The sequence below is a fragment of the Enoplosus armatus genome, chromosome 4, assembly GCF_043641665.1.
Source record: "Enoplosus armatus isolate fEnoArm2 chromosome 4, fEnoArm2.hap1, whole genome shotgun sequence".
NCBI classification, from domain to species: Eukaryota; Metazoa; Chordata; class Actinopteri; order Centrarchiformes; family Enoplosidae; genus Enoplosus; species Enoplosus armatus.
Genome location: NC_092183.1, coordinates 1,050,001 through 1,062,500, shown reverse-complemented (window position 1 = coordinate 1,062,500; position 12,500 = coordinate 1,050,001). Strand labels below are relative to the sequence as shown.

General features: G+C 41.0%; 2 protein-coding genes and 1 non-coding gene across 4 annotated transcripts in view; 1 reads left to right on the top strand and 2 right to left on the bottom strand.

Moving 5' to 3' along the window:
* Positions 1–2,812, top strand: part of LOC139283668 (ras-related protein Rab-14-like) — an 8,819-nt gene extending 6,007 nt beyond the window's left edge. Inside the window, exon 8 of the mRNA XM_070903686.1 lies at positions 1–2,812. This exon is cut by the window's left edge and continues 305 nt beyond it. The gene's annotated coding sequence lies outside the window, so the exon portion shown is untranslated.
* A 2,865-nt stretch (positions 2,813–5,677) lies between these two features.
* mak16 (MAK16 homolog (S. cerevisiae)) lies at positions 5,678–10,751 on the bottom strand. Of its 2 annotated transcripts, XM_070904504.1 has the most exons (11): positions 10,612–10,751; positions 9,822–9,871; positions 9,380–9,489; positions 8,819–8,883; positions 8,285–8,436; positions 8,029–8,083; positions 7,846–7,920; positions 7,496–7,603; positions 7,344–7,406; positions 6,649–6,741; positions 5,678–6,618 (listed from the first exon to the last, which is right to left on the bottom strand). In XM_070904504.1, the coding sequence occupies exons 1-11, from the start codon at positions 10,624–10,626 to the stop codon at positions 6,499–6,501; spliced, it is 906 nt and encodes a 301-aa protein (XP_070760605.1). In that variant the 5' UTR covers positions 10,627–10,751; the 3' UTR covers positions 5,678–6,498. The 2 variants fall into 2 exon arrangements, with proteins under 2 accessions (XP_070760605.1, XP_070760604.1); XM_070904503.1 differs by having other exon boundaries at positions 5,678–6,741.
* Positions 10,752–12,022: 1,271 nt separating this feature from the next.
* On the bottom strand, positions 12,023–12,122 carry LOC139284790 (small nucleolar RNA U13). Its single transcript, XR_011597344.1, has one exon. It is a non-coding gene; the product is annotated as a small nucleolar RNA U13 (small nucleolar RNA).
* Positions 12,123–12,500: the final 378 nt, after the last annotated feature.

The following is a 12,500-nucleotide window of genomic DNA, read 5'->3' as shown; positions in this document are numbered from 1 at the left end:
TTAACTGGATTACATTTAACATAGCAGTGGTACAGTCCAACCACCTGTTGTCAAATCCAGACCTCAGTTCAGTTCAACAAGCTTCAACCATCCTCCACCCAATCAAACATTTAGCAGCTTTGGTTAAATCAGGACACCCTCAACCAAATCCAAAAACCCACAACCATCCAGACTTCTGTGTCCAGTGTTGGACAACTCCCAAATCAGGACCATCCTAGACCTAAACTGGATCACTGTATGCACAAAATGAATCCGTCAGCATAAAACCCGACCACTCTTGGTCCACACCTGGATCATGCTGGGTCTCAATCCGGCTAACTCACTATGTCACTATTCAGACTGCCTTCAGCCCACATTCAGACACGCTTGGGCCAAACCTATGCTAATCTGTACCATTCTAAACCCAGAATAGAACACCCCCCCCCCAATTTGGACCACTTTAGAGCCTAAATCTTTTCTTTGCGCCAAAATGGGTTGCCTTTGTTCCAAATCTGGATATTGCTATGGAGAGATTCAGAGTCTAGGCAGTCCAAATCAAGACTGCCTTCGGCCCCAACATCCAGACATGCTTGGCCCAAAAGTTGGCCAATCTGGACCATTCTAAACCCAGCACTAAGCCCATAACCACGCAACCATTTTCCCCAAGACTGGACTACCCTCCAGACCTAGTTTCTTCCAAGTCTTGAGTGCTGTTGGCCCAACTCAAGTGAGGGTAGCCCGGATTTGGGGTTACCCTGGTCACAAGACCTAAGTTCTAAGACCAGAATTTTCCCAAGACTGGACCTGAGTCCTAGACCCATGTCCTCGAGACAAACAATTCTCAAATTGGACAAACCTACAGCAAATGCGGATCACCCAAGTTCCATCTCCCAACATTCCTATGGACAAATTCAGAACCTTGGCTCAAGCAGGACTGCCCTTGGTCCAAATCAAGGACCACCTCCGGTCCAGATCTGCAAAGACCTTAGGGTCAGATTTAGCTGTAATGTGATCTACTATGAATCCATATCTTTTTAACACCCAGTTCTGACATTCACTCTTTGATATGAACTTTTGGATTTATTGTCTGTACTTATGTCTTATACGTGTGTGATATCCCATAATTTGTTGAAAAACTCTTTAAAATCCATGCATCAAAAACAGAAATTCTTACACAGAGTGGCCTGGACATCTGAACTCACCTCCAGGATTCCTTCTTCACAGAAAACATTTCTTCCATGAGTTTTTCCAACTCTCTCTGATGAAACTAGCTGCCCGCCTGATTATTTGGTTAGTTATTCCATTAGTTGTTCTATGTGGACTCCCGATCCGTTGCATTTACATCGTGTTGGTAATGTGGATCAGAAGACGCATTTACACTGTAGTTGCTGATGTGGTTTGGAGACTTTTGAAACAGTTGTTGTTGTGGTCAAATGCGTCTCTGGAGGCATTTTAGCTGTGTTCACAACTGGAGCTGCTTGTTATTCCACTTGTCCAGTCACCTCAAATGCAGGTTAAAGGGGCACTCCACTGATGAGGATCAGTTTACTCATCATGCTTAGTACCACTCAGCCTCTGTAAATACTTGTGTAATGTGTTCTGTGGCTATGGAGGAGCGGACGGTAACATTCACCAGGCAGGGTGGGTCTATTGAAACACCATGAAATTGCTTTACGGAAATTGTAGGATCCAGGGTTTTGGAGTTTGACCCGAATTATGTACTAAAACTCAGGATATCTCGGCCTTTACTGCTTCAGTTTTGACCAATCTTTCTTTAATATGTCCCTCGCAAGTTCCCTAACTTTATGGAAGTGCAATACTACAAGCCTAAAATGAGTTTGCATGAGGTGTCGTCCAGCCACGTCTAGATCACTGGAGTACCCCTTTAATCAAAGCTGGAAGGACCAGTCACAGAAAAGATCTAGGATCCCTACACGTAGACACACAAGTTTATACATTCAGGGTATTAATACACATAATACAGGTCTTCATCTGAAACTGACCTGTGAAAACCTGAATCCAACATGCAGAGGACACTAAGACCCTGCCCGACCAAGTTAGACTGATTGTTATCTGTACCCAGCCTTACTCGGGTCCTGGGTCAGGTCTCTGTTAGCAGGGACAGAATGGACTCTTGAACATCTCTAACAAACATATATTCACAGACAGGAACCCCAAACCCACCATCTCTGCAACTCCACACCTTTTTTAGAAAACAACATGTTTTAACTAATTAACTGTTTGAGGCGACTTTAAATATTGATCGCTCTGCAGAGAGATAAAGCAACTGATTGATGAAGGTGATGATGAAGAATAAATGACTTACCTGAACCAGAATGTCAATACTGGTCCTTCAGTGGATCAGTGGAAGTTCAGGATAGATTTTTATTAAATTTTTCTTGGTAATGTTGTGTTTTTTTGTGTTTCCAAATATATAAACAGAATATTTTCAATGTCACAGCTCCCCCTAGTGGCCATTTCCTGCGTCCCTCCTGGTTTAGTGCGTACTGAGTAAGAAAAATGGCCGAGTGGAAGCAACGCAAAATCATGGTGTTTCGAGTGTGAGCCCAGTTCTCCCAGACTAAAAAGATCAGCCAGTAAATTATTTTCCTTTTAGAAGCATTCAAGCGCTAACTAGCTACAAAACAATGTAGTTCTGTAGTTTATTTTTTACTTTATTTTACAGAAATATTTTAAAACTGTATTCATTGGTTTTGTGGTCACTAGGGGGCAAAAAGCCCCAAACCGCTGACAGATGCTCACACAGTATAACACAGAATGTGTCAGCCATTTGATTCAGTGTTTTAAAAAGATAAATGTGGCTTTGACCTGATATGATTGTGCTCTCATTCTCTCTGATGGATTAACGTCAGATTTACACTAAATGGATCAGCTGTCAAGCTTCCAGTTAATATCCAGTGTGTTTCCTTCAGAGAAAACGCACTGTGAAGTACTATTCAGTAATACTGCTTAAATGCCAGGGAGGGTTTGGAGATTTTTAAAAGCCTGAGAAATGTTTCCCCTTGAGGTCCAGCGGTCTAAATGAGTCCCAGAAGGAACAAATGTCACCAACAGGCTACCTGATGAGTCAAAGAACAGATTATTACATAAGTAAGTTAATTAATCACAATTATTAAAGAAGACACATTTTGTAATTTACCTTCATTCAGTTTATAAATGTAATTTTTATGCATTTTACTTCCAAATGTATCTTTTTTTGTTTTCTTCAGTTATAAAAATGGTAAAACGTCAAGCAAGAAAATATGAAAAGAAATAACCAAATAAAACGAGCCAGTAAATGTTCTGTGTTTCAGCTTGGAAGAGAAAAAACTATAAAATCCAGAATTATGAAAATAAAAATACTTATAATTCACAATTATGAGACACAAAGTTTTTACTTTCGAAGCCAAAGTTATGAGATAAAATGTAAATGTCACTTACAAGCTCATTATCATGATTTAAAAAGTCAGGTTTGATTTTGTATCATATTTCTGACTTCTGACCATTTTTATTTTATCATTCAGTGTTTTTGCTTTTCCTCGTGAGTATTTTTGTTTTTGTTAGTCGATAAATTAGTCTTAAATTCATTTTTTAACAACTTTGACGTAAAGGAAGACACATACATTGAAAAGAGCTGATAATGATAATTAACTCTCTTGTGACAGTTTCAGTTTACTGTTGACTCAGCAGATAACTTCTTTGTGACATTTGTCTCCTCTGGGACTCCGTACTGTTGTGCTGTAGTAGTTTATTTAAAAGCCAGCCGCTGTGACTTGGAGGAAGTTGTTTTCCTGCCCGGCTCTTTTCGATCTTCCCGTCCTCTGTGATACCACGGTTCTGGTTCTGGGCCAGTGCCGAGTCTCGCTAAGATCTCGTGTACATATCCAGTCAAAATTCAAGTGTTATGGATATTAAAGCCAGTGCTGTTTGTGTGTCCAGGCTTCACTGAGGACACCTGGACCACTTCAACACAAAATCTGGTTTTTAACGGCGTCCACATCTGTCTGAATGGGGAGTGATGGATGTGATTTTACTCTTCGTTGTCCTCTGATTGGTGGACAGCAGCCTTCAACTGTGATGCTTGATTTATGAATGAAGCCCCTTGCTGTAAAAAAACCCCCACATCCTAGGTTTTCAGACATCTTGTTGCTTTTCATCACTTAACCTGCACGCTGCATTCACAGGGGGAAAATGTTTTTTAAGGGGAGAAGAAGAAGTTCGTTTCCTTGTTGACGCTTGTGTGTTTTTGTAGTTTTACTCTGAAAGATTTTAACAAGGAACCAAAGGGTCACAAAAGTCAATAGGAAGTCACTGAATTTCAAAAGAAAAACCTGCAGTTTAAAGTTCTGTTGTGACCGTCGCCTTATGCTTCCCTCGCCAAAGGAAAACACAAGCATTTAAAGAAATACTCAAAAAGTGGTTTAAAATGCAACAGAAGAGAGACTGCTGCCTGCTCACAGCAGAGCCAGGCCTGCAGGTGGCAGTGTTGTCAGTTTAAAGATGATCTCCCTGGTTTTGTCACAGCGCCCCCAAACTCCTAAATCTCAAGAACATCTTTAGATAAACGTAACGGCTACATTTGTTTGTATAACGATAAAGATGGAGGCTCTGTATGAGACTGAAACACATTCATTTTAAAGTGAATCACTCTGAAACTGCAGGTCAGAGTTCTTGTTTTATCCCCGCTCGCTGGCTGTAACATGCTCCGTACGTTTTGTTCTTTTCTTTCAGTATCGTCTGTTGATTTTCTGTCTGCTAAAGTAACAAACATGCTTCCTATGATTCTTTGACTATTTATATTCTAAATCTGTAATGATTTTCTTCAGCTGTACCTTTTCATCGTACGACGTGGGGATTCAGTTATTTGTAAATAAAGTATATATACTGTATATACGCTGATGACTGTCTCATTTATCAGAGTCGTTGTGCTTCTTTTATTACATCTACAGCTTCAGTCTGAATGAATCTGGAGTCTGCAGGAAAACCTTTCGTCTCTCGAGTTCAGAACGTACCGCCAGCTCGGCTTTTGTTACCAAAGTCAGGTTGAGTGCTTCAAACTCTTAATGTTCGACTCAGCTGCAGTGATACAAAAGGTTGGCACATAAACGCAGCGTGAAACTGGGACTTTGTTGTTTTTACGCTTCAGTTTTTGTTGAGATTAAACAAACAAGATCTAACATGTTCTAGAAGAGCTGGCAGGTGGTTCGTTACCTTAGCACAGTCTTTATGCTAAGCTAAGCTAACCAGCGTTAGGCTGTAGCTTCATGTTTACTGTACAGAGACAAGTGGTATTAATCTGAAAGTGGTGGAAGAAGTACTTGGAGCTTTTAAAAGTAGCAATACAGCAGTGTAGAAATACTACGAGCAAAAGTCCTGCACTCAAAATTTTACTTCAGTAAAAGTACACAGGTATCACTGTAAAACTCATTAGGATTATTTACACGAACAGTAACAGGTGGTGAAACTGTAGCTTAAAATGACAAAATAGAGTATTTAATGTGCATCATGTCTGATATATAGATATATCAGATCACTGCTTCTCTACTTAATGTACTTAGTACTTAATAATAATGGATTAAGTAAAACTAAGTTCCATTCTGCCTGATAATACTTCATTCTCACTTTACAGGAACACAGCATGTATTTATCTGTTCATTTCTTTATTTTGGACATAAAAATTATTGTTATTTAAGTTGAACAGGATCAGTGAACACGTTTTTTCCAAAGTTGATTTATTCACGTTATCTGAGATAATGAGTTGTTTCAAACGATCATTTATGCGTTTAATATTTAACAAAAACATAACAGAGCAGTTAGTTAAGTCACTTTGGGTGTATAAATCGGATCTGATTCCAGGTCAGATCCATCCTGCATCTCCACTAACAAACTAAATGATTCTATTTACAGTCTCTGAACAAACGTGACGAGCAGCGTCGTGTTCCTCGCTGTGTCTGTCTGAACAGCTCAAACCTGATTCTGGACTTTTCTGTTTAAAGTTCAGTAAATTAATAAACGTCCACAGCAGATTGCCACTCAGCAAGTACGGCTCCCAAAACCTTCATGCCAGCTGGAGCTTCCAGGTGAAGACATTAATGTGAAGTGATGACGTCCTCTGGCAGCAGGATCGTTTGGTTCCAACACAGAGACGTGACAGGAAAGCAGTTTTTGGGCTCAACATGATATTAGAGGTGGAGGGAGAAGTACTGGGATCAAGTAAAATATCTTACATAGGTAAAGAGTATATATATACATTTATATATATATATATATATATTTATTATTGATGCATTCATGTGTTCATGACTTTAATGTCGCAGCTGGAGCTCAGTTTAATGACTTTATATTCTGCTGAGGAGTTTCATCTGTAATAACAGAAGAACTGAGAACAGGACCAGAAGAGTCCAGAATCAGTTTGAGACTGAAGGACGTGTTGACGAGGAGGGGGCGTGTCCTCAGCAGAGAGTCTGCTGACCTCACAGACGGCTCACAGTTTGATTGGCAGCAGAGGGTGTGACATCACTACGTGGTTCTGCTCTTGGAGGCGGGCTCTGTCTCCTGCTCGTACTCGATCTCCACGTACGCTCGCTTCTTCCTCGCCACCGAGCCATTAGCTGGAGATTTGCCTTTAGACTTGGAGGCCTTCATCTCCATCTCCATCTCCACCTCCACCTCCTCCTCCTCCTCCTCCTCCTCTTCACTGGACTCCTCCTCTTCCATGTCCTGCTCCTCCTCGTCACTGCTCGTCTTCAATTTGTTCATGTCCTGAGAGAAGAAACCAAAAACATTCAGATGAAAAATATTGAAGATGGAAATCAGAGTCCGTAACGCCTCCGACTCGTCATCACTTTTATGAACTGAACTTCGTCTTCAGTACGTTTTAAAAGACGTCCTCACTGAGTGTCCAGGTGGTTTCAGAGAGACACCTGGCAACAGCTAAATCTCCTCTTCTTCGTCTTTTTTCAGTTAACAGTTCACCGTCATTAACAAGCAGCTGCTGATAAAATCATATTATTATTATTATTATTATTATTATTATTATTATTACTATCCAGGTGGACGTCAGCCGCTCTGCTGAATGTAAAATCAAGTTTCCTCGACACTGAAACGTGGAGCTCGAGTTTGATCATTTACACTCTGGAGGCCTTTTAGGAAAAAGTGTTTTAATAGTTTCATACCAAAACGTCTGAAACCAACGATCATCTTTATCATTGATGAATCTGCCACTTCTCCTCACGATTAGTCATTCTGTTTATAAAATGTCCGATTACCTCAGAGCACGAGGGGACCAACACATGAGTGAACACATTGTTACGTTAACATCCCGGCGGACAGACGACTGGACCGCCGCCACGCCACCGATTTACCTCGAAGTCGCTCAGGTCGCTCTCCTCCACTTCTTCTGCTACAAACTCTCTCTTCCCGACATCCTGCAGACAGACAGCAGACAGACAGGTAAACTAAAACACACTGAGACTCTGCCTCCAGTCAGAGATATGATGAAAGCGTCCTTCGTCACCTCTTCATCCTCCTCCTCCTCTTCCTCTTCCTCAGACTCGCTCTCTTCGTCCTGCTGCTCCAGAGCTCTGTCGAAGGCGTGGACCGGGAAGTTGTAGATGTCTCCGTACTGAAAACACAACGCGTCACGTTGAATACGAGAAGACATTTTCACACTTTGTTACATCAGAAGACGTTTTTATTCTTCAGTCGTTTTGCTTGTTTATTAGTTGTTGACTCGTTGGTTGGACGTGAGGCTCTGTGGCGTGAAGTTGTCCCACTGGTCTGTTTACATTGATGATGCACTTGTACTGCTACCATCATCATCATCATATACATGTATTGTGTGTGTTGAGGATCAGAGCGTCGTACCGTTCCCTGTTTGAGTCTCTCCAGCAGCTCCTTCTCGATGGCGTTATCCAGCTGAGCAGCGATCAGAGCTTTCTCCTGCAAACACAACACATCACCGGTTAATGTAGTAATAATGATTAATACTAATAATACACATTCAGTTTCTACTCGTGTGGAGAGTTATCAACACGCTGGTCCACTCACCTCCTTCCTCTTCTCTCTCCTCTCCACCTTCCTGCTGAGAGGAACCAGCTTCCTCCTGAAAACACAGAAACATCGACCTTTATTAAACACACACATTTTTTCTGATTTCTGATCATCAGTCTGATGAGCTTCATTCGTCCTGCAGCTACTTCCTGTAGTCTGTGGCAGTATTTTGCAGTTTGCTGTAGTATGTTGTAGTAAGCTGTAGTATCTCATGGTATGTTGCAGTATTTAGTAGCATGCTAACAGTACTTACTGTCTCTTGAGGACCAGCTTGCGCATGCGGATCAGGTACTGAGTGATTTTGGTGAAACGTTGTTTGCATTTGTGTCGGATGAATCGAGGCCAGTAGATCAGATTCTCATCTATCTGTTCCAGAGCTTTCTCATAGTTCTTACTGAGCTTCACCTGTGCACACACACACACACACACACACACACACACACAGTAAATGATCTGACCAATCACTGCTACCCTTCACTTGTATTTGTCCAACATAAAACAGGATCAAGTTCTTCATTTGATGAAAATAAAATGCCATTAAATGTTTTTAGGATTACAAAGAATCTAAATGAATACACAGACGGCTCAATCCATGAAAAATCAAAAGCTTTTATTGTAGTTGTTCTTTAAAGCTGCTCGTCAGGTGGTTGAACAGCTTCAGAAAGCCCCCTGCTAGCAGCTAGCAGCTCCTTTTAGCATTTTGTTAACATACATATATATATATAACGTTAACTTACAGAGAAAACCCTAACCCTTAACTGTGAGATAAATGAAGCCTCCTGCTCACCTTCTCCCACATCTTGGCAGGAAACGCTGCTCTCTCGATCACCTTCATGTAGAGGAAACACTGGCCTACGACAGGAAACACAATTATTAATTATTAATGATATTAGTTATTCCTCCTCGTGGATCAAACTGTTTACCTGTATTTTCTTTTTAAAGCGAGGTCATAATTGTTCCTGAATATTTTCAACCAAATACTTTACAGCGCAGAACAAGTACATTTAGTACATTTTGATTATACTGCTTTTACTCATGTCAGATTTTAATGAAAGACTTGCAATGGAGTACTAATACATCATGGTATCTGTACTTTTACTTAAGTAAAAGCTCTGAGTACTTCTTCCACCACTGCAAGAGGGTTTTTAAAGGTGTCCAGGCACCATTGCATTGTGGGGAATCTGGACTCATCACTGCAGTATTTATCTTTTTCTGAGTGTGTGAAGCTCAAATAATTATCACAACACTACATCGTAACAAAACATGCGAGCATTGGAAAACAGAATTAAAACGACCCCCCTGCAGATGTTTTATCCCACATGTTAAAGGGTTGATGTGAAGTCTTTACCCTTCTCCTCTCTGATGGTGGCGTACTGGCTGTTGGCCAGCGGACACGACGAGCGGTTACACAGCCCTGTGATGTTGAATTCATTACGACAGAAGCTCTGATCCTTTGTCCTGGGGGAGAGGACGACAGGAAGTGTTTCAACAACATTCTGGTTCATGAATCAGAAAAACTGATGAAGAGCTGATGTGACTCAAATGTAATAAGAATACAAGAGAGACACCTAGTTGGCAGATGGTACGCCACATTTGAATATCTGATGCCGAGTTGTTTGTCGTAGCTCTAGTTTGTATCACTTCACACTTAGTTTGGTCAGTAATATAAATACATTCACTGTCACTGAAGTGCAAACAGTCATCTCTAGGCTACAATACAACCATCACACTGAATGAATGAATGAATGAATGAATGAATGAATGAGGAGCAGACTGAGTTTCAGACTTACTTGACTTTGTAGGAGCAGAACTGTTTGTTCCCGATGATGTCCCAGATCACCTGCAGGAAGCAACATTACTTTCATTAGGAGCCCTTTGATTTACAACAGCACTGGTGTTACAATAATTCACATACTGTTCATATTTTTATGTGATTTTTAAAAAATATTTTCATCCTGTGTTCAGTGTGGTCAGTGTCTAGATGACGATGATAGATTAGATTATATATATATACACACACCTGAAGACTGTTCATCTAATCTATTTCTAGTGTAGAGTCAGAGTCTATAAAGACAAACTGTCCACATACTGAGAAACTCAGGAAAGACTTGGAAGACTACTTGTCAGGGAAACAAAGTTCTTATACTACATATACTGGATGTCAATAAGTTGTACATAAATAGAAGATGATGATGGGTAACGTCATGCCGAAATTAAGTTCCTACAAGAATCTACCAAAGTATGCATCGACTCATGTTCTAACACCTGCGTTTTTTGAACTGAACACAGACAACCTTAAAAAATACTTTTTTATAACGGAGTTTGGCGTCACATTGCACATGACAAACCTGGATCCACCTAACGTATAGTCAACGTGTCTCAAATGATGTTAAAACATTACATTTCTATCCGTATATAAAAAGTAAAGATAACTACTGTTCAGTAAGTAGTCGAGCTAGTAAACAGTAAATAAAAAATAACCAAGATTTGTCTGCTTTTAAATAGTTACCGGTAAGCTAACGTTAGCATGAATATACAGCACAGCACATTAGCAGCTTTAAATGAACTCATCACACTTACGTCGTCGTGTTGCATCTTTAGTTCCTCACAGAGCTGCGAGCAGCTTCGCCGCAGAGTCTACTGTTTGTTTCAACTATATTAAATAAGTCAATATAAAATTATGAAGGAGTCTTTCCGTCTTAGAGCCACATGGACGGTCAGGGAGCCACCATTTTTGTTTGCATGTGCAAGATCTCGGAGTCGTGTAGTCAATGTGAAGAAGTATCGCGATACTTGACAACTTCACAAGTACTGAATGCAACGAGGGGGAAGCCAAAATTGTATTAATACATCTGTTTGGGAAGTACTTCATACAGAAACTAAATCTCCCCCATAATACTGATTTTCTTCATAAACAAAAACAGAAAAAAAGAGCAAAATCTAAAAAATATCACGTTTTACAAACTAAATGTAACTTAAAATCATTTTGCATTATATATATTCCTATAGTGACATATAATATATTCCTTCAGTGACAGGCTGCGTCACCCGCCGTGTGTGAGGGAGAGCTGGCTGCTGTCAGGCTCCACAGTCACCACTGCTCCCAGTAGACCAGTAGACCAGTAGACAATCCACTCTGCAATATTTCTGAATGTATAGTTTTAGTTCTATGACTGAATGAGATTCTGCCATAAATTAATTTTATTATTAAATTATTTTCAAGACAGAACAAAAATAAATGTTTAGAATCAGAATCAGAAACTGTTTATTGCCAAGTAACATACATTACAAGGAACTTGCTGTGGTCTGAAGGTGCTATTGTTTCGATAACAATAAGTAGAATATAAAAGCTAAAATAAGAATAAAAATAAAAATAAGATAAATAACAAACAGTGCAGTGACCAGAATAAAGTAAAGTGTCCAGTAGGGGGTGGGTGCGTTAATGTAACGCAGTGTGGACAGGGGTGATGTACGTTAATATAACGTATAGCTTGTGTTTGAGTTCTGGGGGGGGGGGGGGGGGGGGGGGGTCAGTGAGAGTTTGTCAGGTTGACTGCAGAGGGGAAGAAACTGTTTATGTGGCGGGAGGTTTTGGTCCTGATGGACCGCAGCCTCCTGCCAGAGGGGAGGGGGTCGAACAGACGGTGTCCGGGGTGGGAGGGGTCGGCAGCGATCTTCCCTGCTCTCCTCAGGGTCCTGGAGGAGTACAGGTGTTAACCTCACGTGGGTGTAGTTTTATGTAATTGTGATGATCTTGGTTTTGTATCTTAATAAAAATTAAAAACAAAAAAACACTTTCTTTACCGTCACTTCCGTGTTATTTTAGTTTTTACCGGAAGACTTAGACTTTTTATTAAGTCCTACTACGGGTGACAAGTGGGGTCATAATACAGTCGCGGAGCAGATGAGAACCAGAGTTAGTTTAATGAAAAACTTTCACATTTGTCTCTAAACTTTCTGTTAAACCTTTAACACATGACTTCCGGTCCAGGATCAGAAGGGCTGAGGCGCAGAGCGTAACAAGGGGGGGCTGCACCTGTCACGGATGAACCGTGAACTCACCGATCATCATGCTCATGAACTGGAAAGATCATACATCCAACATGGCGCTGAGGCGTCCTGTACCGCCTCTCCCGCGCTCTCACTGACGGTGTCACGTGTCGCCTCTCAGCGTCTCTTCTTTTCATCTCGTGCGATCTGAAGCTACAGCGCACATCGGAGCAGCCTGTCCGCGCGCTTTGATCACAGTTCACAGCTGAGAAAGAACAGCTTTATACGCTCTCTGCAGCGGTGCATTGTGGGAGTGACCGCGAAAAAGAAAGAGGAAGAAATAACAGCGACACCTCGCGCTCTGGAGGGAAACTGCACGCTGTAATATTCAGATAATATTCAGATGTTTTCAGCAGAAACAAGTCGTGAACTCAACCTTTCAGCTGAACTTGTGATCAAACAGCTGCTTCTCTCCCCAG